Source organism: Oncorhynchus keta, chromosome 28, assembly GCF_023373465.1.
Source record: "Oncorhynchus keta strain PuntledgeMale-10-30-2019 chromosome 28, Oket_V2, whole genome shotgun sequence".
NCBI lineage: Eukaryota > Metazoa > Chordata > Actinopteri > Salmoniformes > Salmonidae > Oncorhynchus > Oncorhynchus keta.
The window spans coordinates 38,945,480-38,966,888 of record NC_068448.1 but is presented as its reverse complement, the minus strand read 5'-3'; the positions used below and the strand labels follow the sequence as shown (position 1 = coordinate 38,966,888).

Sequence of the window (21,409 nt, the reverse complement as noted above, 5' to 3'; positions counted from 1 at the left end):
ACACTGGAATGGTAGAAGTGCAGAAGATGAATGTGCAAGTAGAGATACTGGGTTGCAAAGGAGCAAGAAAAATAAATAAATACAGTATGGGGATGAGGTAGTTGGATGGGCTGTTTACAGATGGGCTATGTACAGGTGCAGTGATCTGTGAGCTGCTCTGACAGCTGGTGCTTAAAGTTAGTGAGGGAGATGGGAATCTCCTGCTTCAGTGATTTTTTTCAGTTCGTTCCAGTCATTGGCAGCAGAGAACTGGAAGGAAAAGCGGCCAAAGGATGAATTGGCTTTGGGGGTGACCAGTGAGATATACCTGTTGGAGCGCGTGCTACGAATAGGTGCTGCTATGGTGACCAGTGAGCTGAGATAAGGCATGGCTTTACCTAGCAGAGACTTGTAGATGACCTGGAGCCAGTGGGTTTGGAGACGAGAGTGAAGCGAGGGCCAGCCAACGAGAGCGTACAGATCGCAGTGGTGGGTAGTATATGGGGCTTTGGTGACAAAACGGATGGCACTGTGATAGACTGCATCCAATTTGTTGAGTAGAGTGTTGGAGGCTATTTTATAAATTACATCGCCGAAGTCGAGGATCGGTAGGATGGTCAGTTTTACGAGGGTATGATTGGCAGCATGAGTGAAGGATCCTTTGTTGCGAAATAGGAAGCCAATTCTAGATGTAATTTTGGATTGGAGATGCTTAATGTGAGTCTGGAAGGAGAGTTTACAGTCCAGCCAGACACCTAGGTATTTGTAGTTACCCACATATTCTAAGTCAGAGCCGTCCAGAGTAGTGATGCTGGATGGGCGGGCAGGTGCGGGCAGCGATCGGTTGAAGAGCATGCATTTAGTTTTACTTGCATTTAAGAGCAGTTGGAGGCCACGGAAGGAGTGTTGTATGGCATTGAAGCTCGTCTGGAGGTTAGTTAACAGTGTCCAACGAAGGGCCAGAAGTATACAGAATGGTGTCGTCTGCGTAGAGGTGGATCAGAGAATCACCAGCAGCAAGAGCGACATCATTGATGTATACAGAGAAGGGAGTCGGCCAGAGAATTGAACCGTGGCACCCCCATAGAGACTGCCAGAGGTCCGGACAACAGGTCCTCCGATTTGACACACTGAACTCTATCAGAGAAGTAGTTGGTAAACCAGGCAAGGCAATCATTTGATAAACCAAGGCTGTTGAGTCTGCCAATAAGAATGTGGTGATTGACAGAGTCGAAAGCCTTGTCCAGGTCGATGAATACGGCTGCACAGTAATGTCTCTTATCGATGGCGGTTATGATATCATAGGGGACCTTGAGTGTGGCTGAGGTGCACCCATAACCAGCTCTGAAACCAGATTGCATAGCGGAGAAGGTACGGTGGGATTCGAAATGGTCCGTAATCTGTTTGTTAACTTGGCATTCGAAGACCTTAGAAAGGCAGGGTAGGATAGATATAGGTCTGTAGCAGTTTGTGTCTAGAGTGTCTCCCCCTTTGAAGAGGGGGATGACTGCTGCAGCTGTCCAATCTTTGGGAATCTCAGACGATACGAAAGAGAGGTTGAACAGGCTAGTGATAGGGGTTGCAACAATTTTGGCAGATCATTTTAGAAAGAGAGGGTCCAGATTGTCTAGCCCGGCTGATTTGTAGGGGTCCAGATTTTGCAGCTCTTTCAGAACATCAGCTATCTGGATTTGGGTGAAGGTGAAATCGGGGAGGCTTGGGTGAGTTGCTGTGGGGAAGGCAGGGCTGTTGACCGGGGTAGGGGTAAGCCATGTAGAAAGAATGGCCAGCCGTAGAAAAATGCTTATTGAAATTCTCAATTATAGTGGATTTATCGGTGATGACAGTAGGCAGCTGGGAGGAGGTGTTCTTATTCTCCATGGACTTTACAGTGTCCCAGAACGTTTTTGAGTTTGTGCTACAGGATGCAAATTTCTGCTTTAAAAAGTGAGCCTTAGCTTTCCTAACTGCCTGTGTATATTGGTTCCTAACTTCCCTGAAAAGTTTGCTCACCTTCCAACAGCACACAGCCAAGACAACGCAGGAGTGGCTTTGGGACAAGTCTCTGAATGTCCTTGAGTGGCCCAGCCAGAGCCCGGACTTGTGCAGCGACGCTCCCCATCCAACTTGACAGAGCTTAATAGGATCTTCAGAGAAGAATAGGAGAAATTCCTCAAATACAGGTGTGCCAAGCTTGGAGCGTCATACCCAAGAAAACGTTATGCTCTAATCGCTGCCGAAGGTGCTTCAACAAAGTACTGAGTAAAGGGTCTGAATACTTATGTAATATTTAATTTAGACATTTTTTATAAATTAGAAACAATTTCTTAAACACTGTTTTTGCTTTGTCATCTTGGGGTATTGTGTCTAGGTTGATGAGGACAATAAAAAATAAACATTTTAGAATAAGACTATAACATAAAATGTGGAAAAGGTCAAGTGGTCTGAATACTTTCCCAAAGGCACTGTAGCTACATTCTTGTGTATTTTATTCCTTTTGTGTTAATATTTTAACTCTACATCTTTGGGAAGAGCTCGTAGGCAAGCATTTCCCTGTTAAGTATACACCCGTTTTATTCGGCGCTGACAAATACAATCCGATTTGATTTGATCTACTCAAGTAATTTGTATAATTGGCTCAAATATGTACAATTATATGGCCTAGGACCCACTGAAGTATTGAATCATTGGTGACAGGTGACCGGGGCTGAGGGAACGTGGGGCTGAGGGCTTGGGGTACTGAGGGAACATAAGGTTGAGGGAACATACTGTAGGGCTGAGGGAACATGGGGCTGAGAGAACTGAGGGCTTGGGGTACTGAGGGAACATAAGGTTGAGGGAACATACTGTAGGGCTGAGGGAACATGGGGCTGAGGGAACATAAGGTTGAGGGAACATACTGTAGGGCTGAGGGAACATGGGGCTGAGGGAACTGAGGGCTTGGGGTACTGAGGGAACATAAGGTTGAGGGAACATACTGTAGGGCTGAGGGAACATGGGGCTGAGAGAACTGAGGGCTTGGGGTACTGAGGGAACATAAGGTTGAGGGAACATACTGTAGGGCTGAGGGAACATGGGGCTGAGAGAACTGAGGGCTTGGGGTACTGAGGGAACATAAGGTTGAGGGAACATACTGTAGGGCTGAGGGAACATACACATAGTCCCAACATCAGAAGTTAACTTTAGTTATTAGGAAACCCACAACTGCAAGTGCTTGTGAAGTTGCTCACTGAAGTTGTTTAAATTGGGTTAAAGGCTGTAACTTCACAATACCCCTGTGCACATTATATTTTCGACTCCCTTATGCCCATGCCAAGGAATATTATAATGCATTTAATATCTTCGGCCCAGACACGCCACCAACTCGTTGAAGGCACGCCCTGTCATCCCACTTCTAACACCAAGTAGCCCACGGGTCACACAAATCTGTGAAGTTTTTGCTTTCCAATTTCTACACCAAAATGTTGATAAGTCTACAAGTCGAAGGCTATGGTTGCTACTGTACTGTCAAATAATATGCACAACAGTTGTATCTTACCACTACAGTCGGCAGTCCACTGCTTTCCCAATCAGAACCATGGCAACAGAGTATTTTCTGCTGTCAAATGGTGTTTCTATAGGATGGAGTTGGCAGAAATCATTTGAAGGAAGACAACATAACTTTTCTGGCTGAATCCTAAAGGAACTGCAGCTGGTTCCCAGTAGACTAAGGGTTAAGGGCTTTAAAACCGCCTTTAGCATCCCCTGCCTTCGGCCAGCGCCTCACAAGGATAAAGCCTTGCAACAAAAAAACAAAAAAATCTTGACCCCTGTAAGTCAGTAAGTCAGCCAGTTGGAGGGGTAGACTGCCTGCATAGTCCTTCCATTGAGTCAAGCTCCAGAACTGCGGCAGTGGGTGTTTCCCTGTATCCCCACTCCTTCGTTGCCTCTCCCTAATATTTCTCCATTTCATCTGTCGCTTACCTCTCTGTTGTGATGGTATAGCCTATTGTTTTGTGCTTCCCCACGAGTAACTCTATGAAAGTTGGACATGCTCATTTGGAAATATGTTCTTTTGGGGAAGATGATAAGGATGAAAAACGGAGACTTCTGCAGTGTTTATGTACACCTGGCTGACTATGGAGGATGGTGGAAGCACTGTGTTTTGGTACCACATCATAGGCCCCACTGTAGTATCCTGATTTATCCCAGTTGGTTTCCTCTCAGGGCAGACAGTGCAGTGTGTGCAGTTCTCGAGAGGAAGATGTGAGGTGACAGAGGATCGAACCCCAGGCTCCCTGTTGCCCCTGGCTGTCCACAGCTGCTCTCTCTGTGCTCAACCAGTGCTGCCTGCCCTGTCTGCCGCGGGATGTGTGTAAGGCTTCGCTAACGGTGCTGCTGGTGCAAGGCTCTGCTTTACTTACCATTTGACTAAATCACTAACATGCACCTCACTCAGTTTGGCTCAGTTATAGGCTACATCCTTGGTAGTAGGCTATAGCCTAGCCTAACCAGAAGCAAGCACAGTCCGCTTTTCACCTGGAGTGATATACTCCTGCCTCTTTACGCAGGATTGGTTCCAGAAGGGAAATGGGTTAATCCTCATACTCGTGGTAGATTTGTGCCTGACTGGATTGAACAGGAATAGGAGTGTTGGACAATACAGTAATCTCTCCAGGTATTTGTTAGAAATCGGGGTCCTTATCACATGGGTTTTTATCACAGCTGTAGATAAACATATGACTCAGGGTTTTCTGAATCATTTGTACAAAACTACACAGGGACACAATGCTCAAATAGCCTTTGTGGCTTAAAATCACCCATGTTGGTTTTGTTTGCATTTGTTAACTATAGTGACCGTTCTTCGTTCTCCTGCCAGTTGAAGCCAACATTTACAAAATAAATAGGTTAACTCATCCTCAACTCGTACTCACATTGAAATGATTGGTAACCAGACTGCCATAGGGCTCACCAGCTTGTAGTCCTAAAACCTGCAAATAAGTTAGCTCTGGTTCGTTCAGCCATTCCTTTGGGGAAAATGAATGGGGAAAGAATAGGGTTTTGGGACAAACTTAGAAAATAAGGTCTGAGGTTGACACAGGCTTAGGAGATCTTATACATTTTATTCTATGGGATAATATCAGTCACTTAACATGACCTTTATGAATTATGAAACCTTTATTGTGCTTTATATGCTTTTTTAAAATGACATAAATGCTTCAAAATTCACAAAAAGTGACGTTAGCTGATGAAGATGATCTCATAGAACAAAACGTGTCAGATCTCCTAAGCCTGTGTTTACCACAGACCTTATTTCCGGTGTTTAACCAAAACTCCATTCATTTGCCCATAGGCTTTGTCCAACGAATGATGGCGTAGTTAGTGCCGACAAAAAGAGGCCATTACTATTGCTCTCTATTGACAGGTGGATAAAGATAAAGCACATGGGGTTGTAGAGGTCATTGAAAGTGTGACTTTTCTCCACTTCTCATGTGAAATCTCTAAAGCTGCTTCTCCCTCTCTGATCCGTCCTCTGGAGGGGTGGTCAGATAGGCTTAGTATATTGACTGAGGTTACCAAGGGCACTGCTTAATTCAATTGGAATGTGCGTTGCCTTGGTCTGCACTCCAGTGTACATGTATTCTGTAGAATAGGACAGGGGTTCTCAAACTTTTTTGGTGCCGCGGTACTCTTTTGTGACAGCAAATTCAGAACACAACTCAAGTAAAAAATAATAAAAAAACATTTAGAAAAAGCATGCAATAAGTTTCTCTATGACTTCGGCAGTCCATGACTTGACAAACCAAGTCACAGGCCCTCGGTAGGAACATTTTAAGAGCCCGCCTCTAGGCATTGGAGAGAAAGACGGGCATATTTCAAGCTAATATCCTGCAATTCTTCACATTTTGCCACGAGGCAGAGAGAGTACATAGCAGTTTTAAAGTTTAAATTACAGTGCATTTATGTTAAATAAAATTGTTTTAATTATACAAGTATTGAGTTGAAAAATGTATAATTGGTGGAGGACTGCAGGGGATACCAATACCCCTGTGAGCATCCCAGGCCCATGATGTTGCCCAGGGTTAAAAACATAAATTGTAGATTCATAACATTACATTGTATTGTATTACACCCTCTAAATTTATTCCACGGATCCCTTGTCCAAAATTAGCTTATTCTGTTGTTGTTAGTAATATTCATTAAAAAACATTTTTTTAAATAAAAATACTTTGAGAACCCCTTGAATAGGCTACCAGGGTAATCATGCCATGGCATGGTAATGTCATGTCGGTTAAAGCATGTCCTTTTGAATTTAAAAAAATCTTGATTCACTGTTGACAATGTTGACTGGTAACTGAGGCACTAATTCAGAGAGTACTCGCTGAGAGAGAAGAGTAGTTGTCACCCTTTCCTTTGTGGAAGAGTGTGTTCATATCTCTGTGTTTGAGAGGATGTCAGGTTCCTGAAAGCAGCCACCACAACCGAACCCATCACATTCAGTAAACCTTAGTTTGTGGAAGGAGATCAGGGGATTTCCTCCACTGTAATGAAGTCGCGCATTCATGTATTTGAGAAGGCGACGTATAAATATGTATGACCGTGATTGTCAGACTGAGAAACATATCTGAATTCACTACATCGGCCGTCTGTTCCTATCAGCATCAAATGAAGCCAGTCGGCTTCTCCGAGGTAGAGCTGAAGCCTTGTTGTGGGGACTGTCAGCTAGTCAGACGGTGCTCATCAAGAGGAACTGTTGACGTTTTGTGTTGTGATGTGTTGCTTTTAACTCCTTCAACCGGAACACTTACAGAATGACAAACAAGCTCCGTGTGGGAAATCTCTAGGACTTGGATATTTGTTTCTCATTGTGGGTTATTGAAAAGACTTGTGTCTCCCTGTGGCTGTATTGTCTGTCAGTTATGTTTAGCACCATATTAATAGCAAAGACTTTTTCCTCTGTTTTTTGTTGTTCAGACATGGTTAACTGAAGGTTCTGCCAATCTGAAGTCAGTCAGGAACAGGGACCAAATTGTCTTTTGTCACAGTACTAGGGCTGGCACAATTACTGTATAACCTTGTATCCCCGGGGTTCCCAAACTTTTTCACGCAGGTCCCCCTTCCAGCTTTGAGGAACGTCCCGCCCCAATTTCCTGCAATTCTACACATTTTGTCATAGGGTGCAGAGAAAATGTTGCCGTTTTAAAGCACATTTTCTTGCAATTCTATACATTTTACAATGCCTAATGTGTATTCATGTGATATTTGATTGACTCAACAAAATCTATGGGCTAAAAAAACCTGGCTACATTATTTTTTGCTGATATGGGCTAGTTTATCTGGAATTCTGATGATGCACTACCCAATTTCAAAATGGCATCTTATTACAACTTTAAAGAGTTGAAAGCCAGACTGAGTTCCTTTAAAAAAGTTTGGGAACCACTGGTGTAACCGACAGTTATGGATGAAGACCGTCATAAAAATAAAATAACCTTTGTATTATTTATTTATATTTTTGGGGCGAACCAACCCCTGACTGAAGACGGGGTAGCTGGGCATTCATGCAGTTGAGTCCATTTCTGCTGTACTTTTGTATACTTTTTAGCCAATAGTTCTGAAAGTAGTGCTCCTGAGCCAAAAGGGGTCCCCGAAAATTGCGTGCCGATATGTGCATCACGTCATTGCTCTCTCGCTTTGCTGTGTGTGCATCTTGCTAGCTGTCACTCAAATGGCGAGGGGCTGAAGCTCATTGGCTAGAACTCAAATTGCCAGGGGCTGGCTCACGTGGGGGAAAATGTAGGGAAAATGGCACAGCACAGGTGCCAAAAAACACAGTAATTCTGCTCATAGATTATGCATGTATGAACTACACAGTGACACATCCATGCCAAAGTGGGAGGTTTCAAAAATAATTAGTAGTCGCCAAAGTTCCAGAGGATGCCTTTAACAACATGATAAATCTTTGTTACCCCTTGCTGAAACAAGCAAGGTGTTGTAGCACATAATGAATAGAATGGACTTGGATCTCTAACCCTGGCAATTACTGGTAAACTCATGGGTGCACTCACAATGGCTGCCTGGTATTGTGATGCAATAATTTCCATGATAATGCAGAATGTTCATTCAAATGATGTTAACTGATGTTGCTCATGCAATGGAATGCATTTTTTGTAATGTCAGTTGAGTTGAATCAACAAATCACATCCCATATTGATGGGTACACTTCCTGCTTTTACTTCCTGCTTTGCTCCTATATGTACACTCGCAATGGTCGCCAGTCCACCAATTACGTCTTCATTGACTTCAATGGGGACGCCCATCCTATTCATTCTATTTCTATGGCAGCACATGCGGTCAGGAGCGGAGGAAAGGAGAAAATGTCAGTCAAAAAATGTTATTCCAACGATTATGATGGAGACTGCGGTCTTTGGCTGGCCAATTACCGTCATTCAAAATTCCCTGACCATCAAAGCCCTATTGGGTACACCAATGCTTTGAGCTAGCTAGAGGAAGCCTGACCAACCACAAGGTTACAGGTTGTGTTCACTATGATTCAGAACGTCCCCTGCACACAAGCTCAGTCTCTTGATGGGGATAGAATTTTTGGTTGGCATTTCATCAGGAGTACGGTCTGGTGTCTCAGAGAACTAAATTAGCTCTGTAGTGAGCTCCTCGTAGCTTATAACCAGACATGAACAGTCATGTGGAGCTACAGCAAAGCAGAGAGGAGATGGACAACTAGCCTCTTAAGTCCCTATCTCCATCCATGGTTAATTTAGGAAAGGCCACCGGAGGTCAACAACACAACGGGATGCATGAGTTTTCTTTCGATGCGATGTGATTGGAATGAAGCCAAATCTGGCTTCCCTTGATACTTTTCTTTTGTTACGCAAGGACCATTCACAGTTGAGCTAACTCAGTTTAGCTCAATGCTGATGGGCTATTATTACATTTTTATTTTTTATCAAGGGAGACCAAATGCTCGCTGGCTTTCCTTGCATTCAATGCTACGGGCGGCAACAATGTCATACTCTTTTGGACCAGACAGCATTAGATAGACGGCCTACACAACTCTGTTTCGCTCGCACGGATGCTTTCTCCGGTGAGATACATTCAGCCTCTTGCGAATTGACGGAAAATTATAAAACACAGGCAGACAAAAGATACATTATTTTTTATGTTTATATGGTACAGTTTTAGGTGAATCCTGACTTCCTGTGGCATCTATTCATACACGCCACTGGTTCAGGCAGATACTAATTGGAGCGCTCACTATTAGTAAACGTTTCTAGTATATTTTGTAGTATCTTTGTCTTGTTATAGCACATGATGTACTTCATGTAGGCCTGAGTTAGGGACCCCAAAAAAACATGTTTCTGGGTGTAAGCCTATCACCAGAAACATGGTTTCATTCACCAGAAACATGGTTTCCCTTCTCTATTTAGCATCAGGGGCTCGGGCACCATATCAGCAATGTACTGTAATTAATAGGCTCGGAGGCATGACATTTATGGATTTGCTTTCCTCTTGGTCATCTTGTTTCTTGCCATCTGCTTTCTGTCGCTGGCTGTACATTGTGCAACTAGAGGAGCATCCTCTCTGTCTATGGCCTTGCCTCTGTCTATGGCCTTATGGGACACCGTTCCCAACGTCAGATTCCGCTGAGACTCTGAAACACAAGTCGCGGATCGTTCCGATGCCCTGTAGTCTGTTGCCTTTTTTTTTTTACCCCTCACGTTTTCTGTTGTCAGACAGCACTGGATAGAGTAACATGCAGTGGCAGTGTAATTGACTGCAGAGATATAGTTTCAGAAGCAGTTTCCCCCCTCCTCAGCTCCAGCCCAATCTCACAGTGGGACTACCAGCCCTACTCTGTTAGCTGTGTGACAGCTGAACTCAACAGCCACAGAAATAGCTTCTCACCAGGCTTGGTGGCTGATCAATTAAGGTCCGTTGGAATCACTGATTATTGTCCATCCGGTCTTCATAGTAATAGAATACTTTTTATTTGCCCTTTGGCGGACAAGCCTAGTGGTTTAATATCGTGCAACAGACATCGATATTCATCTGTCTGTGTGTCCATTACCTTGGCTATTCCAATCCTCATCCACTTTTTAGCTATCTTCAGTTTGCATCATTTTTGTCTTTCTGCCCCTGTTACACTGTAGGTGCATACAAACGTCTGCTATCTGTGTGTAGTGAATGGGTGTGTGCGTTTTTGAGTGTGTGCATGTGTGTTCATGTGTCAGTGGTGGTATTTTCCTCTCCCCGCGGCTGGTTTTCCTGTGCGATCAATACTCTGCAGTGGAGGCTTGTAGTCTGCACTTTGTTAATCCTCCCAGGTCTGCCTGGGACTGCGAGGTGTGTGTGTGTGTGTGTGTGTGTGTGTGTGTGTGTGTGTGTGTGTGTGTGTGTGTGTGTGTGTGTGTGTGTGTGTGTGTGTGTGTGTGTGTGTGTGTGTGTGTGTGTGTGTGTGTGTGTGTGTGTGTGTGTGTGTGTGTGTGTGTGTGTGTGTGTGTGTGTGTGTGTGTGGATTTACATTACTCCCCAGCCAACAAATGCCACACACTTATCAATATCCTCACCTCTGTTCAGAAATGATACACTCTTCCTGCTGCTCCCCCAACGTCCTCATTGATTTCTAAGAAAAGGGGGTTGCCTGTTAAGTTAGCTAACATTCTCTCTTTTGTTAAAAATAGGTCCGTGACGGTTCTAGAATTTGGGATGATTGTGTTGGCCAGCCAAATGAGGGTGGTCACTGCTCATTTTCTCCCCTCCTCCGCTCCTGACCACATGTGCCGCCATAGAAATAAAATGGGTGTCCCCATTCAAGTCAATTATAGTATAATGGATGGAGTGTACCCATAGGAGCAAAGCAGGGAGTAAAAGCAGGAAGTGTCCCCATCAATATGTGTTGTGATTTGTTGATTCAACTCAACTGACATTACAAAATATACATTTCATTGCATGAGCCAGCCACATCAGTAAACATAATTTGAATAAACATTCTACATTCCAGCAAGGAGCAACAAAGTTCCATCACGTTAAGAGTCCATGTTACCGCAGAAACGGACTCAACCGCACAAATGCCCCACTGTCCTGTCTTCAGTCAGCTGTTCGTTGATGGTTATGACAGTTATTTTATTTACATGACGGTCTTCATCCATAACCGTCGTTTACACGATTATACTATCTGAGCAGCTAACCGTTCGCTGCAGCTGTACATAGTCCATCGGTAAATAGCCCACCCAATTTACCTACCTCATCCCCATACTGTTTTTATTTATTTACTTTTCTGCTCTTTTGCACACCAGTATCTCTACCTGCACATGACCATCTGATCATTTATCACTCCAGTGTTAATCTGCTAAATTGTAATTATTCGCCTACCTCCCTCATGCCTTTTGCACACAATGTACACTGCTCAGAAAAATTAAGGGAACACTTAAACAACACAATGTAACTCCAAGTCAATCACACTTCTGTGAAATCAAATTGTCCACTTAGGAAGCAACACTGATTGACAATAAATGTCACATGCTGTTGTGCAAATGGAATAGACAACAAGTGGAAATTATAGGCAATTAGCAAGACACCCCCAATAAAGGAGTGGTTCTGCAGGTGGTGCCCACAGACCACTTCTCAGTTCCTATGTTTCCTGGCTGATGTTTTGGTCACTTTTGATTGCTTGGCGGTGCTTTCACTCTAGTGGTAGCATGAGACGGAGTCTACAACCCACACAAGTGGCTCAGGTAGTGCAGCTCATCCAGGATGGCACATCAATGCGAGCTGTGGCAAGAAGGTTTGCTGTGTCTGTCAGCGTAGTATCCAGAGCATGGAGGCGCTACCAGGAGACAGGCCAGTACATCAGGAGACGTGGAGGAGGTCGTAGGAGGGCAACAACCCAGCAGCAGGACCGCTACCTCCGCCTTTGTGCAAGGAGGAGCAGGAGGAGCACTGCCAGAGCCCTGCAAAATGACCTCCAGCAGGCCACACATCTGCATGTGTCTGCTCAAACGGTCAGAAACAGACTCCATGAGAGTGGTATGAGGGCCCGACGTCCACAGGTGGGGGTTGTGCTTACAGCCCAACACCGTGTAGGACGTTTGGCATTTGCCAGAGAACACCAAGATTGGCAAATTCGCCACTGGCGCCCTGTGCTCCTCACAGATGAAAGCAGGTTCACACTGAGCACATGACAGACGTGACAGAGTCTGGAGACGCCATGGAGAACGTTCTGCTGCCTCCAACATCCTCCAGCATGACCGGTTTGGCGGTGGGTCAGTCATGGTGTGGGGTGGCATTTCTTTGGGGGGGCCGCACAGCCCTCCATGTGCTCGCCAGAGGTAGCCTGACTGCCATTAGGTACCGAGATGAGATCTTCAGACCCCCTGTGAGACCATATGCTGGTGCGGTTGGCCCTGGGTTCCTCCTAATGCAAGACAATGCTAAATCTAATGTGGCTGGAGTGTGTCAGCAGTTCCTGCAAGAGGAAGGCGATGATGCTATGGACTGGCCCGCCCGTTCCCCAGACCTGAATCCAATTGAGCACATCTGGGGCATCATGTCTCGCTCCATCCACCAACGCCACATTGCACCACAGACTGTCCAGGAGTTGGCAGATGCTTTAGTCCAGGTCTGGGAGGAGATCCCTCAGGAGACCATCCACCACCTCATCAGGAGCATGTCCAGGTGTTGTAGGGAGGTCATACAGGCACGTGGAGGCCACACACACTAGTAAGCCTCATTTTGACTTGTTTTAAGGACATTACATCAAAGTTGGATCAGCCTGTAGTGTGGTTTTCCACTTTGAGTGTGACTCCAAATCCAGACCTCCATGAGTTGATCAATTTGATTTCCATTGATAATTTTTGTGTGATTTTGTTGTCAGCACATTCAACTATGTAAAGAAAAAAGTATTTAATAAGAATATTTAATTCATTCAGATCTAGGATGTGTTATTTTTTTTCTACTGTGTTATTGACCTGTTTATTGTTTACTCCATGTGTAACTCTGTGTCGCTGTCTGTTCACACTGCTATGCTTTATCTTGGCCAGGTCGCAGTTGTAAATGAGAACTTGTTCTCAACTAGCCTACCTGGTTAAATAAAGGTGAAATTAAAAAAAGTTTTAAAAATATGGTAATTGTGCCAGCCCTAGTTAAAAATATATTTTTATTTTGGAACTTTATTGAATTTATTGCTGTTGACATGAATGTGTAGCTAGCTCCATGTTCATTAGGAGATGTTAGAAAGAAAACACCACAATTTGCACGGAAGCCTGTTATGTCTGATTCAGTCTTGTCACATGGCCCCAGGCCTCTCTAATTTGGTCAATCACATCAGTTGGTTGAACTGGGATTTATCCTGCTGAACATATCTGCATTACATTGCCTGGAGTCTGAATCCTCCTTGTATTTTAGCCTTCATCTCCAGCAGTCGTACTGTGCGTAATTTCTCTCCTCTTCAAATTGCTCAGAACAAGAATGGTTCAGAATCAACTTCATTTCCAAGGCTACTGTTCCTGATCAGTTTCCATGGCAGCCAATAAACATGCTCTCCCTTCCTCCCTATTTATAGACAGAATGCATTGCTGCTACTGCTCCTGTTGAAATACCAGCATCCATGCAGCATGCATCCATGTGATTGGAGGAGAAGAGGAGAGGAGGAGGTGTAGGAAAAGTGCAGGATAGGGAGGGGGCAGGTGGAAGAATGCCAATTTCATCAGGGAGGGTCTGTTGCTCACCTGTCTGCTCCACACTTTAACAAAGAGAACAATAGACAGAGTCTAGAGAGCTGGCTGGATATGAGAGCAGAGCAGACAGGTCTGGCTGCTAACTGCATTAGCTTGAAAACTACTTTCTCAGTTCCGGCCTCTGTGATAAAAGCACTTCAAATGGGGGAATTTCGCATCATCTACTTTCTTTACATTGGAGTGTGGCTGGGGCTCGGACTAATTGTCTTGGTAAATACATACTGCTTTCTGCTGTTGAATTAGAAATAAATGGGATGGAATTTAAAACCTTGGTGCAGACAAGCCTGTGCTTTAGAATATGTTTTTTTTTGTGTGTGAATTACTTTCCTTAGGTAGAGTGCCAGTATGCAAAGCATAGCCTATGACTTTTGTTTGACGGCACATCAATCATTGAACTTACTGCATTTACAGTCCCGTATTTAATGTGGAGCTTAGCAAGATGCCATATCAAGGCAGTGTTTTCATAGAGCTGGCCCTCCTCCATTATGCTGTGCTTGACACAACTTCATCTCTGCAGTCCACTTGCCTGTGATATGGAAGAATGCACATTGGAAGCTTTTTACTCTTCCACCGTGTTAAAAATAGAAATGGAAGCACTCCCAGTTAATCATTTTTAAAAATATATGTTTTTTCTCCTATCTCCTTGCACTGTCATTTAAACAGACTCATTTTGCTAGGCCCTTCGGTGGAGGCAGTGGCAAACTGTACCATGATTTAGAAGAAATTCAGAGAGCACCACGACCAATGGTAGCCTACGAGATTTTGTAGTTCATTCAGCTCCTTCAGCTTTGCGACAACTGCTGATGTCAAACAGGCTTTATAAAATAAATCAGGTTTATTGATTGATTGATTGAAACAGAATGTGCTTGGAGCCAAGTAAGATGGATCTCCATCTCAACGCCCCAGTCATTTACGAAGCTGGTTAAACCCGAGTCACTCATTCACACAATGTGAAGTGTTAGGTTGGATCTTAATTAGCCTAGGCTTAGATCTTCAAACATAGGCTTTTTGATGTTGTGCAGGGAAGGGAGTGGTGCTGTTGCATTTCATTCAAGCCCAAAGAGATCACACCCGGGCTGTGATTTATCAGGGAGGGATATCTCTCTTCTTTCATCTGCATGTAGATGAGATGAGAGCGTTAGCGAGGGATCATTGATTAAAAAATATTTAAAAAATCTACACGAATAAAAGGAAGGGCAGCAGCCAGGATTGAGCCGTGGGGATAAAATGAATGCAGACAGATGGAGTAATACTGTAGGTAACCGTTGTTATGCACTGGACTCTCTCCCCGACCGACACACAATGACGGACCAGTTTGTGTGGTTTTATATGATTGTAATTGAAATGGAGTTAAGACGCAGATTAAATGAAGGTCGTTTAGGATCCCTCACTTTAAGTAAATTCATGTGCTAACGATATTGGCCAATGTGTTATAGATGTTATACTTAGATCTTCAAGTCTATTTTCTCGTCAAGGCCTGTACTGACTGCCAACCAGTTAATCCACAACGAAGCCTAGCTTTATGTGCTCGTAAGCCTGTTGAGCTCAGACGTGTGTGTGTAAACCTAACTCTTTGTAACTGTGGAAGAAGAAGACATAAGCCTATAGTGAGACCGTGATGATGTCAGCTAACAAATACTTGCAGCCCCCAGTGTGAGTGAGTGCTATAGGTAGCTGAGAATCCAGCTGGCAGCATCAGAATGCTGATTATGTACTCCTCTGATCTGCTTGACCTCAATAGGACATACTGCCCCTGACCCCTCCCACTCTCAGTGAATGATGACCCAGTGACCCCTCTATCTCCTCTCCACTGCCTAAGGACATTTGTTCTTTAGGTCCAGTGTGACAGCAGTCACAATCTAATGACAGTCTTCTTCTACAGTTTCTTCATATGGGCCACCGGTTCTGTACTTAGATCCTGCCCCTTGTCTTGATGCCTTCAACTGTGCCATGTTGTAGGGCTGCACTTGAGTTGACTTAACAGTGGACCAGTTCGTTAGGTAGCCTGTATCTCTCTGTGCACAACAACGGATCAATAGGTCAATAGGTCAATTTGCAAGTGAAGCAAGTTAACCAATAACGGATAAAGATGGCAGCACCCATGCACTAATCACAAATTCCAGTTCGGCGTGTTGTACATTGCTCTTCGCTACTATTTTGTTTGGTATGGGCATTAGCACAGTATATTTGATCCCAAATGTAGGATTCAAGACGGCTGCAATTTTGACAAAAAGAAAAAGTAGATTGTGTTGATTTATTGATATATAGAACCATGTCGCGCGCCGTAGTTTTAAAAACTCTGGATAGTGCTAAAACAATGATGTCATATCTGAATTCTTCCATCTTTATGCACGTTCGCCATTGGAGTGCGTGCTGGGCAGCCAGCATGGGGACAGATGGTGACTGGCAGGTTCTGTGGGCTATGTATGCGGGGGTGGGGTGGGGGCTCAAAACCAGCGGGGGGGGACACACAGCCCAAACAGTGTGTGAAAAAACTGTTTCATCACTGCCCTTCTTCCAAAATCAGTACAGGTTAGTTTTAGTCTGTTTCACCTTTAGTCCTTTCCCCTAACGTTGCTCAATCAGAAAAAAAAGTATCTGATTAGGCTAGAAGTGGTCGTAGGCTAAATGGCCTGTGTGTGCGGGTGTGTATGTGTGATATAGTCCTATGACGTGTGTGTGTAAGCCAGGGTGACTGTAAGCCAGGGTGACTGTAAGCCAGGGTTCCCCAACTGGCAGCCCGTGGGTGCTTTTATTTATTTATTTATAAACAAGGTTAGAAATTATGTTTTAGTCAAATGTTATATCTGTTTGAGGTAATTGCCATCCATTTGCAGTCTACAAATGATGTGTAATTATGTTCTGGCCCCCTGACTATCCTGCTGTAGGCTAAGTGCATGTGTGCGCTAATAAGTGTGTGGAACCAAGGGGGTTAGCAAGTGATAAAGAGCAGTGCAATGGATGGGTCTGAGGTCTGAGCTAAAGGCTGTGTCTTGTCAGTCTAGCTGTTGTGTTGCCTGAAAGGCAGCTAGCTTGCTGCAGCACTCTGGACCTCATTACAGGGAGTGGCGGCTCTCAGATCCTCCTAGGGCTTTGCTGCAGCCGGCGGAGCCACACTGACACAAGCAGGCATAAAATGAATACCCACCAAATGCGGGTCGATTTATGTATTAGCGGGTAATAATGTCTACTTCACCAGCCACGTTGGTGGGTGGTCAATTTGCAGGGCTCTACAGTGCAAGCATTACATTTGCTAATAAAAATAGTCAAGTAAGTCAAGTATGAGCACATGGTAGGGTTAGAAAAATGCTGCAGTAGCTGTTTTCAAAGTATTTCTGATGTTTTATTTCATAGCTGCTAATTGCACAAGGAAATACGAATCCTATACCATATCCAACCTTGTGCAGCAACACTGCCTGGAAGGAGAGCTGTGTGCAATGAAGTTAAGTGCTGATATTGATTCATTTTTGGAGGCGCTGCGCACAGGCCTAAAAGTTGGTCTAATTTACTCGAAAGTCTACAAAGTCAGACTTTGTCCTTGTGTTTCTTGGCTATTTAAATTGTTTTGTTCATAAGCTTGGTTGTTTTTCCACGTTAGTTTGAGCCTGCTGCTTCGACTGAAAGCGAAGAGATACCCTAACCTAGTCTTAACTCACATTTCACACACACACACACACACACACACACACATACACACACACACACACACACACACACACACACACACACACACACCTTAACAGGACTCGAGTGGCCATGTTACCATGGTAACCTCCCACCCTTAAAGGGGCAAGCTGAACATTTTGTTGCTGATATTTTGGTTAAAAGACTCACAAAAAATGAAATGAAATTGAGCAACATACCACATTACTTCTTACTAATATTAAAATACAAAAATATTTTTTCTGGCAAAAAAAATCTGAGTGGCGGGAAGATTTAAAAAATCTATTGTACCTGCCATAGTGGCTGGTGGACCAAAAAGTTGGACACAAGTCAAACAAACACATGTGGAATGAATGTTGAATGAATGTAGAATCAGCTCTGAAATGGAAATGAAGACAGGTGCCTCAATCCTTATGGGGTCATTAGGATGGTTGGTTCTGGGCCTGGGTTTGGTCAGGCAGGGTCATTGTGCCTCAGCTGATCTGCTAATGCTTAAAGACTCTTAATGCTTCTAGACTCTTAATGCTTCTTATGCCTGCTATGGGTCTGCTGATAAAGGTTACTGGTAAATCAAGTTCTTAATGGGTTTCGTCTGTAGTCCCAGGGACTTCACAAATTTGAGACAGTTGACAAATCACATTTCACATGCGGTTTTGTAGGCCCAGTGATGCTCTGCAGCTCCTTGCTCAATGTGGTGACTAAAAAGGGAGAGATATTGAAATGACTGATGCATCCCACTGGGCACATACCTCAATTCAACATCTATTTCACGTTGGTTCAACATCATTTCATTGAAATGAGGTTAAAACTGCATTTATTCAACCAGTGTGTGCCCAGTGGGATATCACTTTGCTATATTGAAAATGTGCAACGACAGGCTGTCTTTGAGTTTCTTCCATTTTCGCACACTTTCATCATAGTGAATTGTTGCCAGTTATGTCATTTTTATTTATACCAAATAGGCCTAACACTTTGTAGTCCAGACACGCACCAAGTGTCTAACTGCAAAATGTAATCCCCATTTAGGTCTCCCTGCTGTCACAAACAAGGTAGCCTCCCTCTGCCTCTTTTGGCAACCTCTCTGATGTCTGAGATCTGGTCAGTCATACCTTACGTCTGATATCTTCCCTTCTCTTTATTTTCTTCCTCTTCCACCTGTCTAAGCTGTCCACGGAATGACATGACTGACTCTCTCTCTATTTCTCTTTCTCTCTCTCCCTCCCGGTCTTTCTCCGACAGGATGAGAGTTCAGTGAGCAGTGAGGACTTTGATATGACCGACCCCACATGGATATCAGCTGATCACGGCCCTGCTTCCAACCTGAGTCCCCCGAACCACGGAGAGAGAATGCACAGCCCTCAGAACTCGCACATTAAGGAGGAGGACGGTAAGGAAGAGCTACTACTGCTGCTTTCTCTCTCTCTCTCCTCTGATCTCCCTTCTCCTCTCTCCTCTCTCTTTGATTGAAATTACATTCCTCATTGGTATGGTTTGTGGGGGAAACGGGGAGTATTTCCAATGTCACTTCCCACACTCACACTCACACAGTCAGTCAATGTGTAAGTTAGGCTGGGAGAGAGCAGGCTTGTTGGACTGTGATGTGAGTGGAGTGGAAGGCCAGGGTGAGGCGAGAGAAGATGTTAGAATACATTTAGATCAAGCGAGCCTCACCCTGCTGCCCCGCTCTCTCTCTCTGCTTCCGGTGTGGGGGAAGGGCTACTATTCCCACCCCAGGGAGGAAGGGTGTGAACGGAGGGGGTTGGACGTTATGGATAGAGCTGGGGAAAGAGGGGCAGGGAGCCTGGTCAGGTCCTCTAGGCCAGCTAGAGAAGGCCTCAGGAGATGGGTAAAAAGCCACTACCACCACCTGAATGGTGTTACCCTTGAACTCTGTGTAGAGTCATGACAAAAGGGTTGACGTATTCTAATACTCACTCTGTAGCATCCAGGTCCTTCTGTAGCTCAGTTGGTAGAGCATGGCGCTTGTAACGCCAGGGTAGTGGGTTCGATTCCCGGGACCACCCATACATAGAATGTATGCACACATGACTGTAAGTCGCTTTGGATAAAAGCGTCTGCTAAATGGCATATATTATTATTATAAGTATGACTGGTACTGAGCAGAGAAACATTTCCCCCTTAATACGAGTACGAGTGTGTTTTACTATGCACCTTAATGCCTTTCCATGGCTCCATTTTTCAGTGGGCTGTAGAGATGCTTGGCTGTTGTGGGTGACGAAGCGTTGCCTGCTGCAGCTGCAGCTGCCAGGTAAAAGTGCAGAGGTAATCTTCCCGGAGAGAGCCATCATTACATGTCCGCTCGTGGCAAGCAGCAGCAGATGGGTCCTGGAGGCAGCATCGCACCCGGCGGATGGGATGCACCGCCGAAAATAAGCTAATAAATCAAATAGTTAACAGCGGAGAACACTGCCAGCCATGCTCTCTCCTTCGCTAACTCTTTAGCAGACAAATATTGTCTAAATCATTTTGGCTATCCTTATATGCAAAGTCGAAACGTCTATACAGAAATGGTTTGTTGTGTTGGGGGGAGGGTCACATTTTGACTTGGAGGGCTGTGCCTTGTTCCAAGAGGGCCCCAAGAGGTTCTCAGGCCCTGTGGTTAAGCGTGGCTATGATTTCACTGGGGCTCCAAAGGGAACCAAGAGGGGCTCCTAATGCACTGACTTCCCGAGCCTGAGAAGCTCCTCAGGCAGTTGGCTGAGCTGTGGACTGGCCACTCGCTGGAAGGGTCATTGGGCGGGTGTCTGTGACAACAATATATACTACTCTGTAGTACCTTAGGCACTAGGCACTCCGTCCCTCACCAGGGATCATTCTTAGTAAAATGCTTTTCTCATCCAAATACTCCCATGGTTCCTGCTGCTGCAGAACCTAGAATGTCCATTACAAGTGATTTAGGAAGTTAGTTTGTTTCTGTGTGTGTTGCCTGCTTGTAGACGGCACACTAAGATAACAGAGCACTACTGTACTTGTTTAGCTAGCTACTGTGATTTCCCAAACTGAAGTACAGCACTGTACCATATAGGGATTGTGGTGGGAAACACTATGCCAAATGAGGACAGTGAACCAGGACTACATGGTCCATGTCTTGTGTGTAGTACTAGGGCTAGCTTTGAGCACACACACACACACACACACACACACACACACACACACACACACACACACACACACACACACACACACACACACACACACACACACACGCTAAACTGGCTGTGGGCTTTAGGAACCATCAGACTGGCTGAGTCATTTCCCTACATTTCTCATGACTGTACAGTGTTTATGTCCCTTCTTCCCCGCCTGGACTAGAGGCAGAGAGAGAGCGGACTACCACTACCATTACCACTACAATGCTGCAGCCTCTAGGCCAGTGGCACACATGATAACCTAATGTGTTTGAAGTCATGGAAAGTAGGCCAGTTGAAAATGACAGGAGGATTTTGATCCTCTTCCCCCCCAGAGCTAAGCGATCGAGGTCAACTGTTCCAACAAAACACATAGATGAGAATAGCAATGCTGGATTATCTAATAGTCAGCGTAATGAACTGAGGTGGCCCGGTGGCAAAATATACTTGATGTATAGATGTATATATGGACAGCTGGAATATGAGTATTGTTGTTAGGTAATGAACCCCCGCTGCTCCAAAACACTCTTAATTGGACAATACCGAATAAGACCTAGCCAATACTTGTTATAAGCACCACAGACTCCTTACATCAGTATCGGATAGTGTAACAGAACAACAGTTATCCCTGAGAAAATTACATGATAACATATGTACAGTACTGTGCCAACCAGAGAAATTCCTTGGACAAATTAGCACATTTTGATTGATTGATGAGGTTTTCAAGGTAATGGCTTCATGTTATGTGTAATGAACAGGGATTTGAACTCAAGTGTATTGATCTTTTTTGAAAATATAACACATAGGGAAAAAAACTGCCACAGCTGGCCTTCAATAACAGAGGAAAACAAAGTGTTAGGATAAAGGCACAATTGGGATTAAAGATGG

General features: G+C 44.5%; 1 protein-coding gene across 3 annotated transcripts in view; it reads left to right on the top strand.

Moving 5' to 3' along the window:
* LOC118361295 (nucleolar protein 4-like) overlaps positions 1-21,409 on the top strand; it is a 161,904-nt gene that overhangs the window by 92,074 nt on the left and 48,421 nt on the right. For all 3 annotated transcript variants that reach the window (XM_052482976.1, XM_052482975.1, XM_052482974.1), the window contains exon 5: positions 18,612-18,759. In XM_052482976.1, the coding sequence (XP_052338936.1) occupies positions 18,612-18,759 (148 nt within the window). The remainder of the gene's footprint in view (positions 1-18,611; positions 18,760-21,409) is intronic.